General features: G+C 42.6%; 1 protein-coding gene across 1 annotated transcript; it reads right to left on the bottom strand.

Annotated features, from left to right (window-relative positions):
- Positions 1–214: 214 nt before the first annotated feature.
- Positions 215–11729, bottom strand: dalrd3 (DALR anticodon binding domain containing 3). The gene is given in 15 exon segments (XM_080763362.1): positions 215–2147; positions 2475–2543; positions 3077–3193; positions 3354–3412; positions 4035–4161; positions 4462–4544; positions 4988–5046; positions 6100–6164; positions 6979–7080; positions 7170–7228; positions 7572–7678; positions 7680–7705; positions 7708–7912; positions 8848–9161; positions 11268–11729. Coding segments are annotated over 15 exon segments (1770 nt in total). The 5' UTR covers positions 11526–11729; the 3' UTR covers positions 215–2027.
- Positions 11730–15070: the final 3341 nt, after the last annotated feature.

Genomic DNA, 15070 nt, shown 5'->3' with positions numbered 1-15070 from the left:
CTCATGCCGCCGTTTCATGCATTTCCAAGCGATATGACAACCGGCCCCAAGCACATTATCACTGATGGATGCATTAATGAATACCTGTGTGTTAAGGAGGAGGGTACGTGTCCCTGTTGATGACGGGTGTTCAGAAAAAAACGTGTGGAAAAGAAAAAAAGGTCTCACACGGTCTTACAACACGTACAGAACAACATTTTAATGAGACAGGGTTTTGGTCGTATTGCCTTCCTTGGGTATCTTATATGAATAAAGACACGAGAGCACATAGCTGAACGTCTCATTAAAATGTTTTATTTGCATGTTCCCGACACACAGGCCTAGTGGAAACGGGTGTACCCCGCACGGTCTGGTTACATATCCTGACAAAGCCTTCCCCGCCCCAGACTGAGGCACACATACGTGTCTGAAGGAGAATTGCAGAGGCATGCCGAGGCACATAACGCATCAATTACGCACATGTTGTCTTGCTGATAGGTGGGCACAGTGCCAGAAGTGACACGCTGCGCGCGTGGGGGAACCAACCAACTCATGTCGGAATGGTTGGCTCACTGAAGGAAAACTACAAGCTTAAAGCTCACCAATTTGGGTCAGCCACACGCTTCTATCCTAATGACTGACACCTGGTCAAAGTTGCCCGTTCCATGCATAGAGTTATACTGTATATAAACTAGAGGGCGGACTGCCCCGCCCCGCCCCCAGCAATTCATTTCAATGGAAGCAGCACCCAGGAGGCTCTACTTCCGCATTTTTCTTGACTTGATTTGAAAATGCGGAAGTGCTACCAACTCCATGAACGCGCCTGAATCGATTCATGAATGAGCGCTCTGTGTTAAACCACAGCTGCGCGCGCGCTTTTGAATGCAGAAGTTAACATCCGTTTCAGGCATGTATGTGTGACTATGCCTTAAAAAAAAGAATAACATTAATTCTGAAGCCTGCATGCTTTTTACTTCCTTTTAAAACACATGTCACCAATGTTCCCATGGGTGCAACGGACTCACGCTTTCTATCATTGTGAACACCTGCCATTTGATTACTTGCACCCGTTGACAGAGAGCGAACACCCATTTCTCTTTTAGCAAAAAATGTATAGTGGCAAAACAGACACATTGAGACTGAGATAAGGATTTCAGAGTCTGTACAATACTCCTTTCATCCAACAATAAATATACTATGTGCCAGTCAATTTAAGGTGCACAACACACTGGAAATGGGCTCGTTAAAAACTACTATTTGATCCTCAGGCAGTGACAGTAATACGCTGTGAGAGACTAGGGAAATTATTATCATCTCAGGGAAATGATTAAGACAATAATAAGACCGTTTGAAAATACTTATAAACACTGTAATGGTGTCATTAGGATTTGCAGAACTACCGGGGAATAAGTTAGTTATAAGGTTCAGATAGCGATGGGGTTTTGGCACGTTTATCCTTTAGTTTGGAAATGTATATTTAGTAAAGGTTTGGGGTTATGGGATGCAGACTTGGGGTTATATAGGATATCTGCGCAGCAGTACAAGCATAAATAGACAAAGTATGAGATTAAAAGGCTAATTATTTTTAAGCATATCGAGTAAAAATCCTCATTGTTAAATTAACCCCGGATTTGGACGTAGAGGTCCATTTGGGCCACTTCCGTTTTTACACCCTCGTCTCAGTTGCAAAAAACGGAGGACTTTACTGTGCATGGGCATTTGTTTGTTTTTTTTGGGGGGGGGCTACAAGTATAGCTGCCAAATGGAGCAAAGGGCACGTTCAAATTACAAATCACGTTGGGAGCATTACAGTCATAGCCACATAATAGCAAGACTAAACATGTTATATTTGTGAGGGCTATACTTGCTAAATAGGGGGCATGTGAAGACAGTGAGTGGGGCCTAGACTGCCGTGGTAGGATCGGGGGACAGGCTTAATTAAGTGTGTGAACCTGCTACGGTTGCCAAATAGCAGCATGTGCAGACAGTGGGGGCTCGGACTGTGGCTGTCTGATAGGGGCAGGTGATGTGGCCGGACAGTGTGGGGGCTATAGCTGTCTGATGGGGGGCAGGTTAAGTGTTTCCAGCGCGCTGTGGTAGAGTTCTCTCAATGCTCTTAACAGGTAGAGACGACAAAACATCTGATTGAAGAGGTGAGGCAATGGCTCCTACAGCGAGAGCGAGAGAGAGAGAGAGAGAAATATAACATCAGGGTAGCTAAACGCATACTGAACTGGTGTTTTTCCAATGATGGCTATAATCACATTGTGTCAGCAATAACAAGTCACCAGACTGGTCAATGGGCTATTAACACAGTCTGTACCATATGGTAGAGAACATTACAGGAACACAAGAGCAGTAACGTTTATGTGTGTGTGCGCACGTGTGTGTGTGTGTGTGTGTGTGTGTGTGTGTGTGTGTGTGTGTGTGTGTGTGTGTGTGTGTGTGTGTGTGTGTGTGCGCGCGCGTGCGCGTGTGTGTGTGTGTGCGCTCACCCCCAGTACATGGACTCTGTTGTAGTAGGAGCTGAAGTCTTTACTGAGAGACACCAAGAATTTACAAACCTGTAATACAGACAATACAAAAAACTTTTATATATAATATTATAAAACGGTTAGTCCCTATACTTTGGTTTCTGGTTTCTGATTAGACCACGTAGTAAATCTCACGATAATCTACACCTCCAATCACTTTATATCATTACCAGGTGTGTTACATTGATCCTGCAGCTCTGTAGCTGAACAGGGGAGCACTTGATTGCCTTACAAACCCAGACCGCCCGCGCTCATATGACTGTGAATGTGAGGCTCCGGGCGTCCTTGACATCAAGTGTCTCCTATTCCCCCGTCACAGAGACTGGTGTGCCGAGACACTCCGCATCGCGTCGTGTCTCACTACGTCTCTCAGCCATTATAAAATACCCGGTAACCTTTGACCCCTTATGGCTTATTGCTTTAATATAATACAGCGTAGTACAAGCAGTCATGGTCAAGAGTGTTAACACCGGTATCCCTGGTATCACAATATGCCACAATAATAAAAAATATATACTTAATGATTATTATTGTACATTAAAATGTTATTTAATTATTCTGACCTGTTCAGTCTTAATGTTGAGCCTGGCTCCTCCCCCCTCACAGTCGAGGGCTTGCCCTGATTGGTCCAGGAGCTCAGAGAATGGAATGAGGTAATTGAAGAGGAGAAGCCACTCCCCCTGTCAAGTAAAAGAAAAACCCGCAAAACACACAGAAGCCAGATATCAGTTGTAACAGACCACAGGCAGAGATTCATTTATAGAAGATCAATGCAAATAAGTTTTATTAGTTTAAATTTCATTTTAAGGAATAGAAGAGAAGAACAGAGCAGAACTTTACCTCTTCTTTGAGAGAAGAGAAGTCTAGCTGAGTTTCTTCAGGTATCTCGGGGTACAGTCCTATGGAAACATAAAACAACATTTTGAAATAATATTTGTTGGAACCTGAATTCAAACGCTTTTATCAAACATTATATAAATCTGATCATAACAACAATTTGCTGCGGAGCAGTTTCTGGAGGGCCTACCTCTCCCTCAGATCAATATAGAAGATAAAGAATGCTTAGATGCTGATGTAACTGAGGGGGAGGTTCTCCTGGCTAAGCCCCTGGTCCAGATGGATTTCCGATTGAATATTACAAATCATTTGCAGACAAATTGCTGCCTCCTTTGACAAATATGATTAAGGAAGCACTGGATGGTCAGGCTCTACCCCCAACTCTAGAACTGGCAACTATAACATTACTGCCTAAACCTGGGAAAGATAGACAACAATGTGGCTCCTATAGACCTTTGAGTCTTTTAAATGCAGATTACAAAGTTATTTCTAAAATGATTGCAACCAGACTGGAACTTGTTTTACCAAAAATAATTCATCCAGATCAAACGGGGTTTATTAAAAAAGACAAGGGTCGGATAATGTACGCCGATTGTTTCATATATTGAACATTTTTGTTGGAACATTATTTTGACTTTAGCACACACTTTATATTATGTTTTGTTTTGTTTGTTGCACGCTCACCTTTCTCCACTCCTCTCTCATAGCTGTCAAACAGAGTGTGTAGTCTGGCACAGTTATACATGACAAACGCCCCGCCCCTCGGGCCTTTGGTGGACACGCCTCCTTCTTTGTGGACATCCAATGTGACCTGAGGAAGGAGACAGCTGTCTGTCAATCACTCTGACTCATCTGATCACATCACTCAGGGTATTGAGTTCAATGTCAACTACATTACAAGTGGAAGATAGTCACTTCACCACCAATATGACACACTTAGACATCACATAAACAGTCTGTGCATGCGTGCGTGTGTGCATGCACTACATGCAAGAAATAACATGATCATACATACATACATACATGCAACCCACATATGTTCAACCATTGTGCACGCACGCACTCACCAACGCACACAAGCACGCACACACAGTGCTGTAGGGGAACTCACAGGGCTGGTGTGAACCGTTGATAATAGCTCAAATCTGACGGTGGAAGAGGTCATGACCCTGATGATGTCATCCCATGTCTGACCTGAGGAAACGGATGACATTTCACATCAGTTGCTGTCACATCACACCCACACACACAGTGATAAACGTTCTTTGAACATTTCCCTCGCACTTCACTGCGTAATATATTGCATCTCCGTCTGATTTGACATTCTTCAAATGGTTTTGTGTTTTTTTTATGTACTCTGTATAGCCTCTGCAATTTGATGTCCTTTTCTTGTTTTTATTCACATTTCTGATTGTTTACACACACACACACACACACACACACACACACACACACACACACACACACACACACACACACACACACACACACACACACACACACACACACACACACACACACACACACACACACACACACACACACACACACACACACACACACACACATACACACACACACACGATTCAATACTTTATTGCCATGTCAACAGAGTTGATTGGAACACACACACACACCTTCCACTTGATCTCCATATTTCATCTCTGAGGCCTCCTTCATTTGAACTCTTCTCAACCTGGAAAACAGAGTCAATGCTGAAAAAACAACAACCTAGTATCATCAATTTGAAATTGCTTAAAACTAGTGATGCGCGATATAATCAGTAGCATAATCGGAATGGGCCATAAAAATGCCACATCGGTATCGGAACGGTCTCAACATAATACAGATTATTTAATCGGTTTTCACCAGCAAAAACATTATGTAAATTAAAAATGTAAAAATGCATCAATGAGTTCAATATAAATTTCTAGTACCTCTAGTCTAGAAGAGAAGAGAAGAGAAGAGAAGAGAAGAGAAGAGAAGAGAAGAGAAGAGAAGAGAAGAGAAGAGAAGAGAAGAGAAGAGAAGAGAAGCTGGGCAAAGGCTATAACAACCTGATTACCTGATTTTTCATGTAGAATCTAATTCTGATTTGGACATTTTTGTATCACGCATAGTTAATGAAATAATTTGCATATTAGACACATTAGCTGAAATAAAGATATAATATATATATGTATGTATAATATGGCAATAGGTTGACATAGTAATATTTTTAGGGCACAAAATATTCACATTTGATCAAATATAATACATATTTATGTGAAATTAGGTTTTAAAGTCAGATTAGAAAACCAATTATGCAAACGAGGTCATTCTTTAAATGTATTGGTAATATATGAATTATTCTATTGATGAACACAACACAACAAAGCAGATATTTGCCTAAATATGGTTCTGTGCAATACTTGCATCATTTTGATGAACCAATATTAAAATGTGTTTAATTGAAAAGCTAAACTGATTGGAGAAAGAACTGTCCCCCCAGAAAACAAGACAGACAGATGTGTAGTTCATCAGCTAATGTGTCTAATATGCAAATTATCTCATTAACTATGCGCAATACAAAAATGTCCCAAGCAGAATTAGATTCTACGTAAAATATCATATTAGAAACAACAAGTTTGGCACACCCGGTAATCAGGTTGTTATAGCCTTTGCCCTGTCTTGAGAAGAGAAGAGAAGAGAAGAGAAGAGAAGAGAAGAGAAGAGAAGAGAAGAGAAGAGAAGAGAAGAGAAATCTTACTGGAGGTATTGGGCTGCAGTGAGTTGTGAACCAGGAGTCTTCACTGGTCCACATACCAGATGTCTCTGGAGAGAAATATTTGGTTAAAATAGATGAGTTAACTGTGTGAATGTGTGACGTGTGTGTGTGTGTGTGTGTGTGTGTGTGTGTGTGTGTGTGTGTGTGTGTGTGTGTGCGCGTGTGTGCGCACGCACGCACGCTACCTTTGTGAGTCCGCCTGAACAGTGTGCATGTGTGTGTTTCCATAAGCCGTTTTCACATATGCACTTTAACCGTAATGTTAAAGCTCGAACAAATATTAATAGTAATTTGTAAATAGTCACAAATTATTTATTTTCGTTGACAGTTACACCATGTATTAAACTATTAACATGATTTTTAGAATCCTTAAATTGGTCAGAAAATGAGCTCATAATGTAAATATGTCACAACAAAAAAGTCTCAAATGATTTAGCTACAATAGAAAAGCCTTAAATACTTTTTTGCACAGTAACAAGCACTAATATGGCACGGTGGAAAAATAACATAAAACTACTTTGAGGTTTGTACCAAGCAGTTTGTGTACCTTGTCTCAATATGAGGAAAAACACAGATAACAGACCACGGAAGGAATTCCATTGCCACCATGCCCCAAGTGGGGACTATTTTTAGCTCTCTTTAGTTCCCTCTTAGTTATTTATTTTATACTATGTATTAAAAATTAAATAATTCTTAACCCTTAAGTGCAAGAAGCTAACTCGTGCCTCTACTCAGGCCCCACTGGTTGCACCGGCCCAAAAGGCTTGCCGTTAAGTGCAAGAAGTGAACATGTGCCTTTACTCAGACAGAGACAGGCCACACCGCTTTCATTTCCTACCCGAGTGTGTGACTTCCTGTTACCTGTGTGTGTGTGGCACCGCTAGCTCTCCACAGCATGGCTATCTGCTGCTGACGGAACTCATCTTGGCAGGATGTCACATGCACTGTTGTGACTGCAGATACCTAAAGAGGAGAAGTAGAGGGTAAAATGAGACATTCTTCTTCTGCTGGTGTGTGTGTGTGTGTGTGTGTGCGTGCGTGCGGTGTCTTACCGTGTAATCGGTTGTAGCTCTGTCCAGTTGGGCCAGGTGGGACACGCTGTCTCTGTGCACTGGAAGAGACATCAACAGATCACTAGGCCAGTGTAGTAAGCAGTGGTGGAAAGTAACTAAGTACTCTTACTTAAGTACTGTACTTGTGTACAATTTTGAGGTATTTGTACTTTACTTGAGTATTTCCAATTTCCAGTACTTTTACTTCCAGTCCACTACATCTCAGAGCCAAAATTTGTACTTTTACTCCACTACAGTTATTTGAAAACTTTAGTTACTAGTCACCATAGAGCTTAGTTTTTCATTTAGTTTTCGTCAGTGGAAAAAGGTAGTCGACAAACATTTTTCATCTTATTTTCTGAAATCCACACTGACCCCAAACCCTACCCTGCCTCAACTCACCCGTACAGGTACCAAGGCTGGGGTCGTACCCTAGCAACCCTTCCTCCTGGAACACTTGTTTCAGGTTGACTCTGAGCGCGGCCTCGTCCTCTCCTTCCTCCTCCTCCTCCTCCTCCTCCTCCTCCTCTCTCGTCCTTCCTCCTCCTCCGCCACTCGTTCTCCTGCCTCTGTCTATTTCCCTCTCTCGGTACGATGACTTCTCCAGCGCGTCCCGCATCTTTTCCTCCCGGTCCTCATTGGTCCAGTTGGTGGGGACGGTCGGCCAATCGATGCCGAGCGTTCGGAGGAAGCCGACGATGTCGCTGTGCTCGGGGAGCACGGGGCAGTAGGACACTGTGAAGCTGTAACAGTCAGACAAGCACTGGTTTAGTTTGATTCTATTATAGGTAGTACACACAGTGTGTGTGTGTACTATTTATTGGTAAATGTGTTGTATTGTGCTGCCACTGTGTTATGGGTGTCTGTTTATGTGTATTTACGTATTCATGAGCTTTGATTGGTCAGGTCATATTTGCCTTGTGACTTCTTTCTAAGTGTCAAATGTATTTATTTTTAGTTTTTGAGGGACGTTGGCCCCTCCTATGCCCAGCATAGCGATGATTTGATTGGCTGAGCAGTGAGCACCCCATAGCGATGATTTGATTGGCTGAGCAGTGAGCACCCCATAGCGATGATTTGATTGGCTGAGCAGTGTGCAACCCATAGCGATGATTTGATTGGCTGAGCAGTGTGCACCCCATAGAGATGATTTGATTGGCTGAGCAAAGTATGTATTGAGGATAAAAAGTGAGGACAGACAAGACAATTGTGATTGGCCGGAATGTGATGATGTATGATGACAAGAGCGCCCCTCACTTTCTTTTTAAATATACCAGTATATTCCCTACAGTAGTTATAGACCAGTGGTTCCCAAAGTGTGATCCGGGACCCCCAGGGGTCCTTGAGGGAGTTCCAGGGGGTCCCCAGCCAAATGATAGTTTGTAACCAAATGGATACAAATGCAACGGTTCCATTTGTACACTCTGAGTTAAATTAACATTGATTTTACAATAAAAATGTGGGTCTCAGAGATAGAAATGCCATTAAATGGGGGTCCGTACTCCGTAGCCTAATGCATGTCCAACTGGGGGTCCCTTGAAATTAAACGGGTTGAGAATCACTGCTAGAGCCTATCTCTAGCAGTTATCTGGCATATCTCTTCAAATGGGGGTCTACATGAAAACGTTTGGGAACCACTGGAATAGACTGTTATTACTAGTCTCTCTTTGACACTCACCCCTGTCTTCTCAGAAGTGCCCCCATGTGGTCAGCAAGCAGAACAGTTCTAAGCTGGCCCAGGGTCAGCGTCTCGGGGCAGGGCGCGTGCGGTTTGGGATGCAGCGCGGGGCAGTTGAGCACCACGCCGCCCTGCCGCTGGCACGAGGTGGCGGGCTTCAGGTATGCTGTAGCTCCGCCTGCCAGGATGGCCCTGAAGCATGCAGCCCTGTCCAGCCTCACCATCAGGCCCTCTCCCTTCAGCTCCCCCCCGGCCACGGGAAGGACCCCGCTGCCTCGGAGAGAGAGGACCTTGGACATCACTGCTGGAGGGACCTGGGGTGGACAAAACAATGTACAAATGTCTTCTAAAACATGACAGTTTTTAGAGAATACTATGTTTCTATGTCAGTGGTTCTCAAACTATTTCATGTCAAGGACCGACCAGAATTATATGTAATTGGCCGCCAACGCCCATCTAAAAATGGTTGATTCCCAAGCGCAGCATGGCTGCAGCTCACCGCTCCTTGGCTGAGGCTCACCGCTCCAAGAGATGGGTCGAATGCGGAGAACAAATTTCACTGCGGTAACGTGTGACTAATAGTACGACTTTGACTTTTGACTTTGACCTGAATTAGGCTACGGCCTCCTATTTAATGGCATTTCTATCTCTGGGACCCCCAATACAGGCTAGTGTAACATGAATGTTGATGTAACTCTGAGTACAAAAACGGAACCAATTCCATTTGTACATTCTCTGAGTTACAGACCCATAAGGGTCCATTTGGTTCCTAATTATCATCTAGCCGGACCCCACTTTGAGAACCACTGGCCTAAGGGATAAGGCCACAGACCCCCTTTTGAAAATATTTAATGGCAGGAAGATCTTTGTTGGGAGATAACAGTGGATAGTGAAACCTGTAATCCATGTTATTCGTATGCATTTAAAACTTTAGGCTACACTTTGTAAGTTGCACACTCTCCCTACTCTCCCTCTAAAAAAATACTTTGGGCAAATGGCCCATCTGTCATATAACAATAAAAGTACACTGTACACTGTGTAGGGTGACCAGATGTCCCCCTTTGCGTGGGACAGGCCCTCATTGCCAGGACTTTTCAGGCGTCCCACAAATTGAGACCATGTTCCACGCCGCCCCGTCCCCCCGGTTCCACACAAATACTTCTGTCCCTCAAATGAACAGTTTGGATTTGATTCTGGTCATCCTAAAAGGGCATCAGCAGCTACAGAACAACAACAGGTAAGTGCTTGTCTATGAAGTCTATGAAATAGTGGCTCTGCAATGCAGGGTGACAGGTTTGAACTGCATGGCCAAATTGTGTCTCTTTATAGACGGAGCTTGAAACAGAACCTGTATTCTCAGTTGAGATTCTGGTTGGTTTACATTACTGGTCAGTAGTCAGGCTGCATTCAGGTGTTAATGGCAATACCAAAATAAGTCGGAAGTCCATGAGCGAGAGCTCAAAATTTGGTCTCCTAATCTGAGCATTATATGAAAATATGCCAGAATTTGCATAACTTTCCAGAATGGATATAAGAACCTTCTTATTTAATTTTGTTTACATGTTAGAATCAAAGGTTTTAAGTAATAAGTTGCTACTCCGCCCCACACAAGTGATACTTCTGTCCCTCAAATGAACACCATCTATAGTCACCCTATGTACACAAGAATAAAAGGACAGTCGGATACAAACGTGCAGTACAGAGGCCTGTGTACAAATTGTAGAAATAAGCCTAGATGAGGGCTGAAAATGAAATATAATAGCACGCAGGCTTATGTATACAGATATTTGCCTAATTATTGAACATTTGCTTAACGTTTTCATGACAGTCTCTTGAAAATCACATCAAATAAAAAGTATATTTGTCCCATTCAATTTAAATGCATCAGAGTAGCGACATAACACAGCTCTCCTCTCCAGGCTTGCAGGCAGCTGTGTAATGTGTAATATGTGTGTGTGTGTGTGTGTGTGTGTGTGTGTGTGTGTGTGTGTGTGTGTGTCTGTGACCCATATTGCATCTGGCAGCCAGGGCTTCCTAATTGCTGCCGCAGGCTTTATGTTTGATCATTCATGATGGGGTCATTTCATTTCAGGGACCCGTCCGACCACAAAGTCATGTAGGGATTATTTATGCTACTCCGGAATGTACTCTATTTAATAATTTCATTCACCTAAGTATAGGCGGTTTGTTGTTCATTCGTGAATTATGATGTTGTAAAATAAATGAGTTCTATCTAGTAGTCCCACATTTCAACCTGTCAAACGTAGAAGACATGCTGTCAATGGCAATGCTGTTTATTTTTCTTGCTCAAGCGGTACTAATCTCTGCATTCGAGCGATTCGAGCACAAAATACTATACATATAAAACACATCAGATTCAATTTGCTTTAAAGTCAAAACCACCAACCAACCAAACCCACCTGGCCGTCCGCATAGAGCGTGTTCAACATTGTGGTCGGTGACAAGAAGTCCCTGTTCCGGAGGTTCTTCGCACTGCTCTCCTTGAACCAGAGCTTCTCCGGCTCGCCGGAGACCCTGTCCCCGGCGTCTCGACCGTCGTCGTCGGACACATTCTCTCGCTTGCCTCGGAGTGCGGAGCTGAGCGCCCGGACGGTCGGCGTGATCCGAAAAGGCGACGGAGGCTCGTCGTCGATTTTGTCCATCATCATCATCATCATCGTCCCACGTTTACTCGCTAACAGGCAACGGTGGTCATGCCTTCAGTTCAAAACATGGCAGTAATTTCCGTAATGACAGCTAGCTATGTTCTTTTTCAAAAACGCCTCGATCAACACGTCCTGTTCTGTCACAGGAGTAGGGCTGGCTGCTCACCAATCGATTCCGTATTATTGAGTGTAAAAAAAAGCACTGCATTGGGTTTATTTCTGTGTGCGGAACCATAAAATGCAAATGTTTGTTTTTCACGAGGTCTATTTCCTTGTGGACCAAGGCTAAAAGGCGTGTGAAACAGCGCCACCCCGTGATCACAGTTTAACGGTGCTGCAGTGTAGTGTAAAGTAGCCTAGCCTACAAGGGATAATTTCTTTCGTTACTTAAAACAAAAGTTGTATATTAAGATATATATCTATATTCTGACATGTACTCATTGCTATGTATGGCATTCTATTGTTTGTTCAGTAACAGAGCGGTCTCTTTTTTTTGTCTCTCCAGCTCTTTAGTATTAAACAGAATGCATTTCCAGGTGGATCACACATTTTATAGTGTTCCAAATTTATTTTTTGTGAGTCAGTTCCAAAAGTTCCAATCCAATGTAACTTTATCCTGCTGACGTAGGATATCTCTCCTAATTGGATGGAATTGGCACCCCAACCTGAAACTGCATTTTCTTCTTAATTAGGCTACTATTGGAGAGACTTGGAGACCACAGTTAGTGAGCAAGTTTCACTCTAGCTAGCAATGATTACTTTCTAATAGGCCTATATAGCTAAAATATTGTAATCTAAGACAGACAGACACTTAAAGCCTGAGTTATAGGCTACTATACAAAAAATAGCCGATCTACAGTGTTTGCAATCAAGAATAAAATAAATCAAGCTTTAGTGGTTCATGTAGGCCTATGTACTGTGTACATCAGTGACAGTGATCAAGTGATGGATATACAGGAAACAGACTAGAGGACCAGGTAGTAGGTTCAAAATTATTATATTTATTATAATCAAACAATTACAAGAGCTGTTTTTGTCAATTGTCTATTAGATATTGGGTTTAAACTTTAAAGGCTAGCCTATGGCTTCCATCCAAACAAAATCCCATTCGTGAAAATACAGTCTTGAAGCCAGGTGTTCTTAAAAAAGCATGTCATCATAAGGCCCCTAAAAGTAACTGAGCAAGCATTCAAAATATAGCTGTGCACATGCAGAATAAATTATTATAATTTCTTTAATGATTTTCCTTTACTCTTCCAAGATGTCAGCCTATCAGTCGGTGTCATTCTTGGCTGACACGAAATTCCCGGTTGCCTTTTGTTGTGACTAGCAATCCGGGAGAAAACGTGTCATTGAAGAACATCACCTCATATCGTAGCCTATCTCTGCATTGGATACAGCTGGGGAAGTTATATTCAAGTAGGTCATGTTACATTAAAGAGCATCAACATGCAGGTGTTTATAATGTCCTCCTGTGTGACATGGGGTGGAAACGGACCCCACAACCAGCTGGTGATGAAATCACAGCTGCATTATGGGTTCCGTTGCAACCCCATGCACCGACCGGTCATCACTAGTATACACACCAATGGGTCCTGGGAATGTACGAAGATACAATATTAGAAGATCTATTGCTTTTGCCTTGTACTTTCTTACAGGTGCATAATAAACAATCCAGGCTCTATCACAAAACATAGATTATAGGCTATTCGTTTCCTGTTGTACTGTAGGCCTATATTATGTTACATAGAAATGACATGGGTAAGTGTACCAAATCTGCATTTTCATTTCATTTCAAACGTGGACGTGTGTACGCAAAATATAGCTACTCTTTGTAATAGCTCTTGTGCTATCTTCTGAGGTCTGACTGACTTCTGAGGTCTGACTGCTGCCTTTAGACTGCATTCTAGATTCTACACCAGGGATACTCAAATAGATTTACCTGTGGGCCACATTACAAAAATGGCAAGGGGCCAGGGGCCAGTAGATAAAATTACGACATTAATGATACTTGATAACTTCTCTCTTTCAATTGCTTTATTTTCGCAAAATGTATCAAAGTACATTGTGCATGCACACAATATGTAAATAAATAAATGTGTTACATTTTCTTGCATAAACACAAAGAGCTGTTTCCATAACTGCACAAATTATTGCACATAACATGAGTAGCTGTTATAATAACATAATAACATAACATGAGTAGCTCTTTGCCTGCCTGCCTGCCTGCCTGCCTGTCTGTCTGTCTGTCCATGAGTAGTTATTTGTCTGTCTGTCAATGAGTAGCTGTCTTACTGTCTGCCTGTCTATGAGTAGCTGTCTGCCTGCCTGTCTATGAGTAGCTGTCTGTCTGTCTGCCTGCCTGCCTGTCCAATTGTCCATGAGTAGCTGTCTGTCTGCCTGTCTGAGTAGCTGTCTGCCTGCCTGCCTAATTGTCCATGAGTAGCTGTCTGTCTGCCTGTCTATGAGTAGCTGTCTGCCTGCCTGCCTAATTGTCCATGAGTAGCTGTCTGTCTGCCTGTCTATGAGTAGCTGTCTGCCTTCCTGCCTGTCCAATTGTCCATGAGTAGCTGTCTGTCTGTCTATGAGTAGCTGTCTGCCTGCCTGCCCAATTGTCTATGAGTAGCTGTCTGTCTGTCTATGAGTAGCTGTCTGTCTGCCTTCCTGCCTGTCCAATTGTCCATGAGTAGCTGTCTGTCTGTCTATGAGTAGCTGTCTGCCTTCCTGCCTGTCCAATTGTCCATGAGTAGCTGTCTGCCTGCCTGTCCAATTCTCCATGAGTAGCTGTCTGTCTGCCTGTCTATGAGTAGCTGTCTGACTGCCTGCCTGTCCAATTCTCCATGAGTAGCTGTCTGTCTGTCTGCCTGTCTATGAGTAGCTGTCTGCCTGCCTGCCAGCCAGCAAGTTGGTTAACAGAAAATAAATTGTTATGGCTGAGTAAAATAAAATACAATAAACACAATTTGCCTGAAAATAGATTACCCAGCTATGACCTTTTTCATGAAAAAAAATGAGTAGTGATATGGCTGACTGAGTAAAATAAAACAATCTACCTGAAAATAGATAGCTATAAGTGAAGAGCAATTTCCGCAATTACCATTTCCGCAATTTCCGCAATTTCCATTTCCGCAATTTCCGCAATTTCCATTTCCACCATTTCCGCAATTACCATTTCCGCAATTTCCATTTCCGCAATTTCCGCAATTTCCATTTCCAGCATTTCCGCAATTTCCGCAATTACAATTTTCGTAATTTGCAATTTCCGCAATTTCCATTTCCGCAATTTCCATTTCCATTTCCAACTATTAATGGCAGCTGGGTTTCATCATTCAAATAAAATAGAATTCTGTCCGTTTAGCTATAAAATTATGTCAGGGAATAGGGATACACAGTATATGTCTTTCATTTGCATTGCATCTCCCCCCCCCCCCCCCCCCCCCCCAAGCTTTTATTTTCGTTCGAGTAATAGTACAACTCTAATAGTATTACTTAGAATAATGTAATTAAAGATAACTTCATTCAGATTTATTTATTTTTATTTCATTTTCCAGATTTTT

The sequence above is a fragment of the Protomyctophum bolini genome, assembly GCF_963924005.1.
Source record: "Protomyctophum bolini genome assembly, chromosome: 5".
NCBI classification, from domain to species: domain Eukaryota; kingdom Metazoa; phylum Chordata; class Actinopteri; order Myctophiformes; family Myctophidae; genus Protomyctophum; species Protomyctophum bolini.
This window is presented reverse-complemented; position numbering and strand designations above follow the sequence as displayed.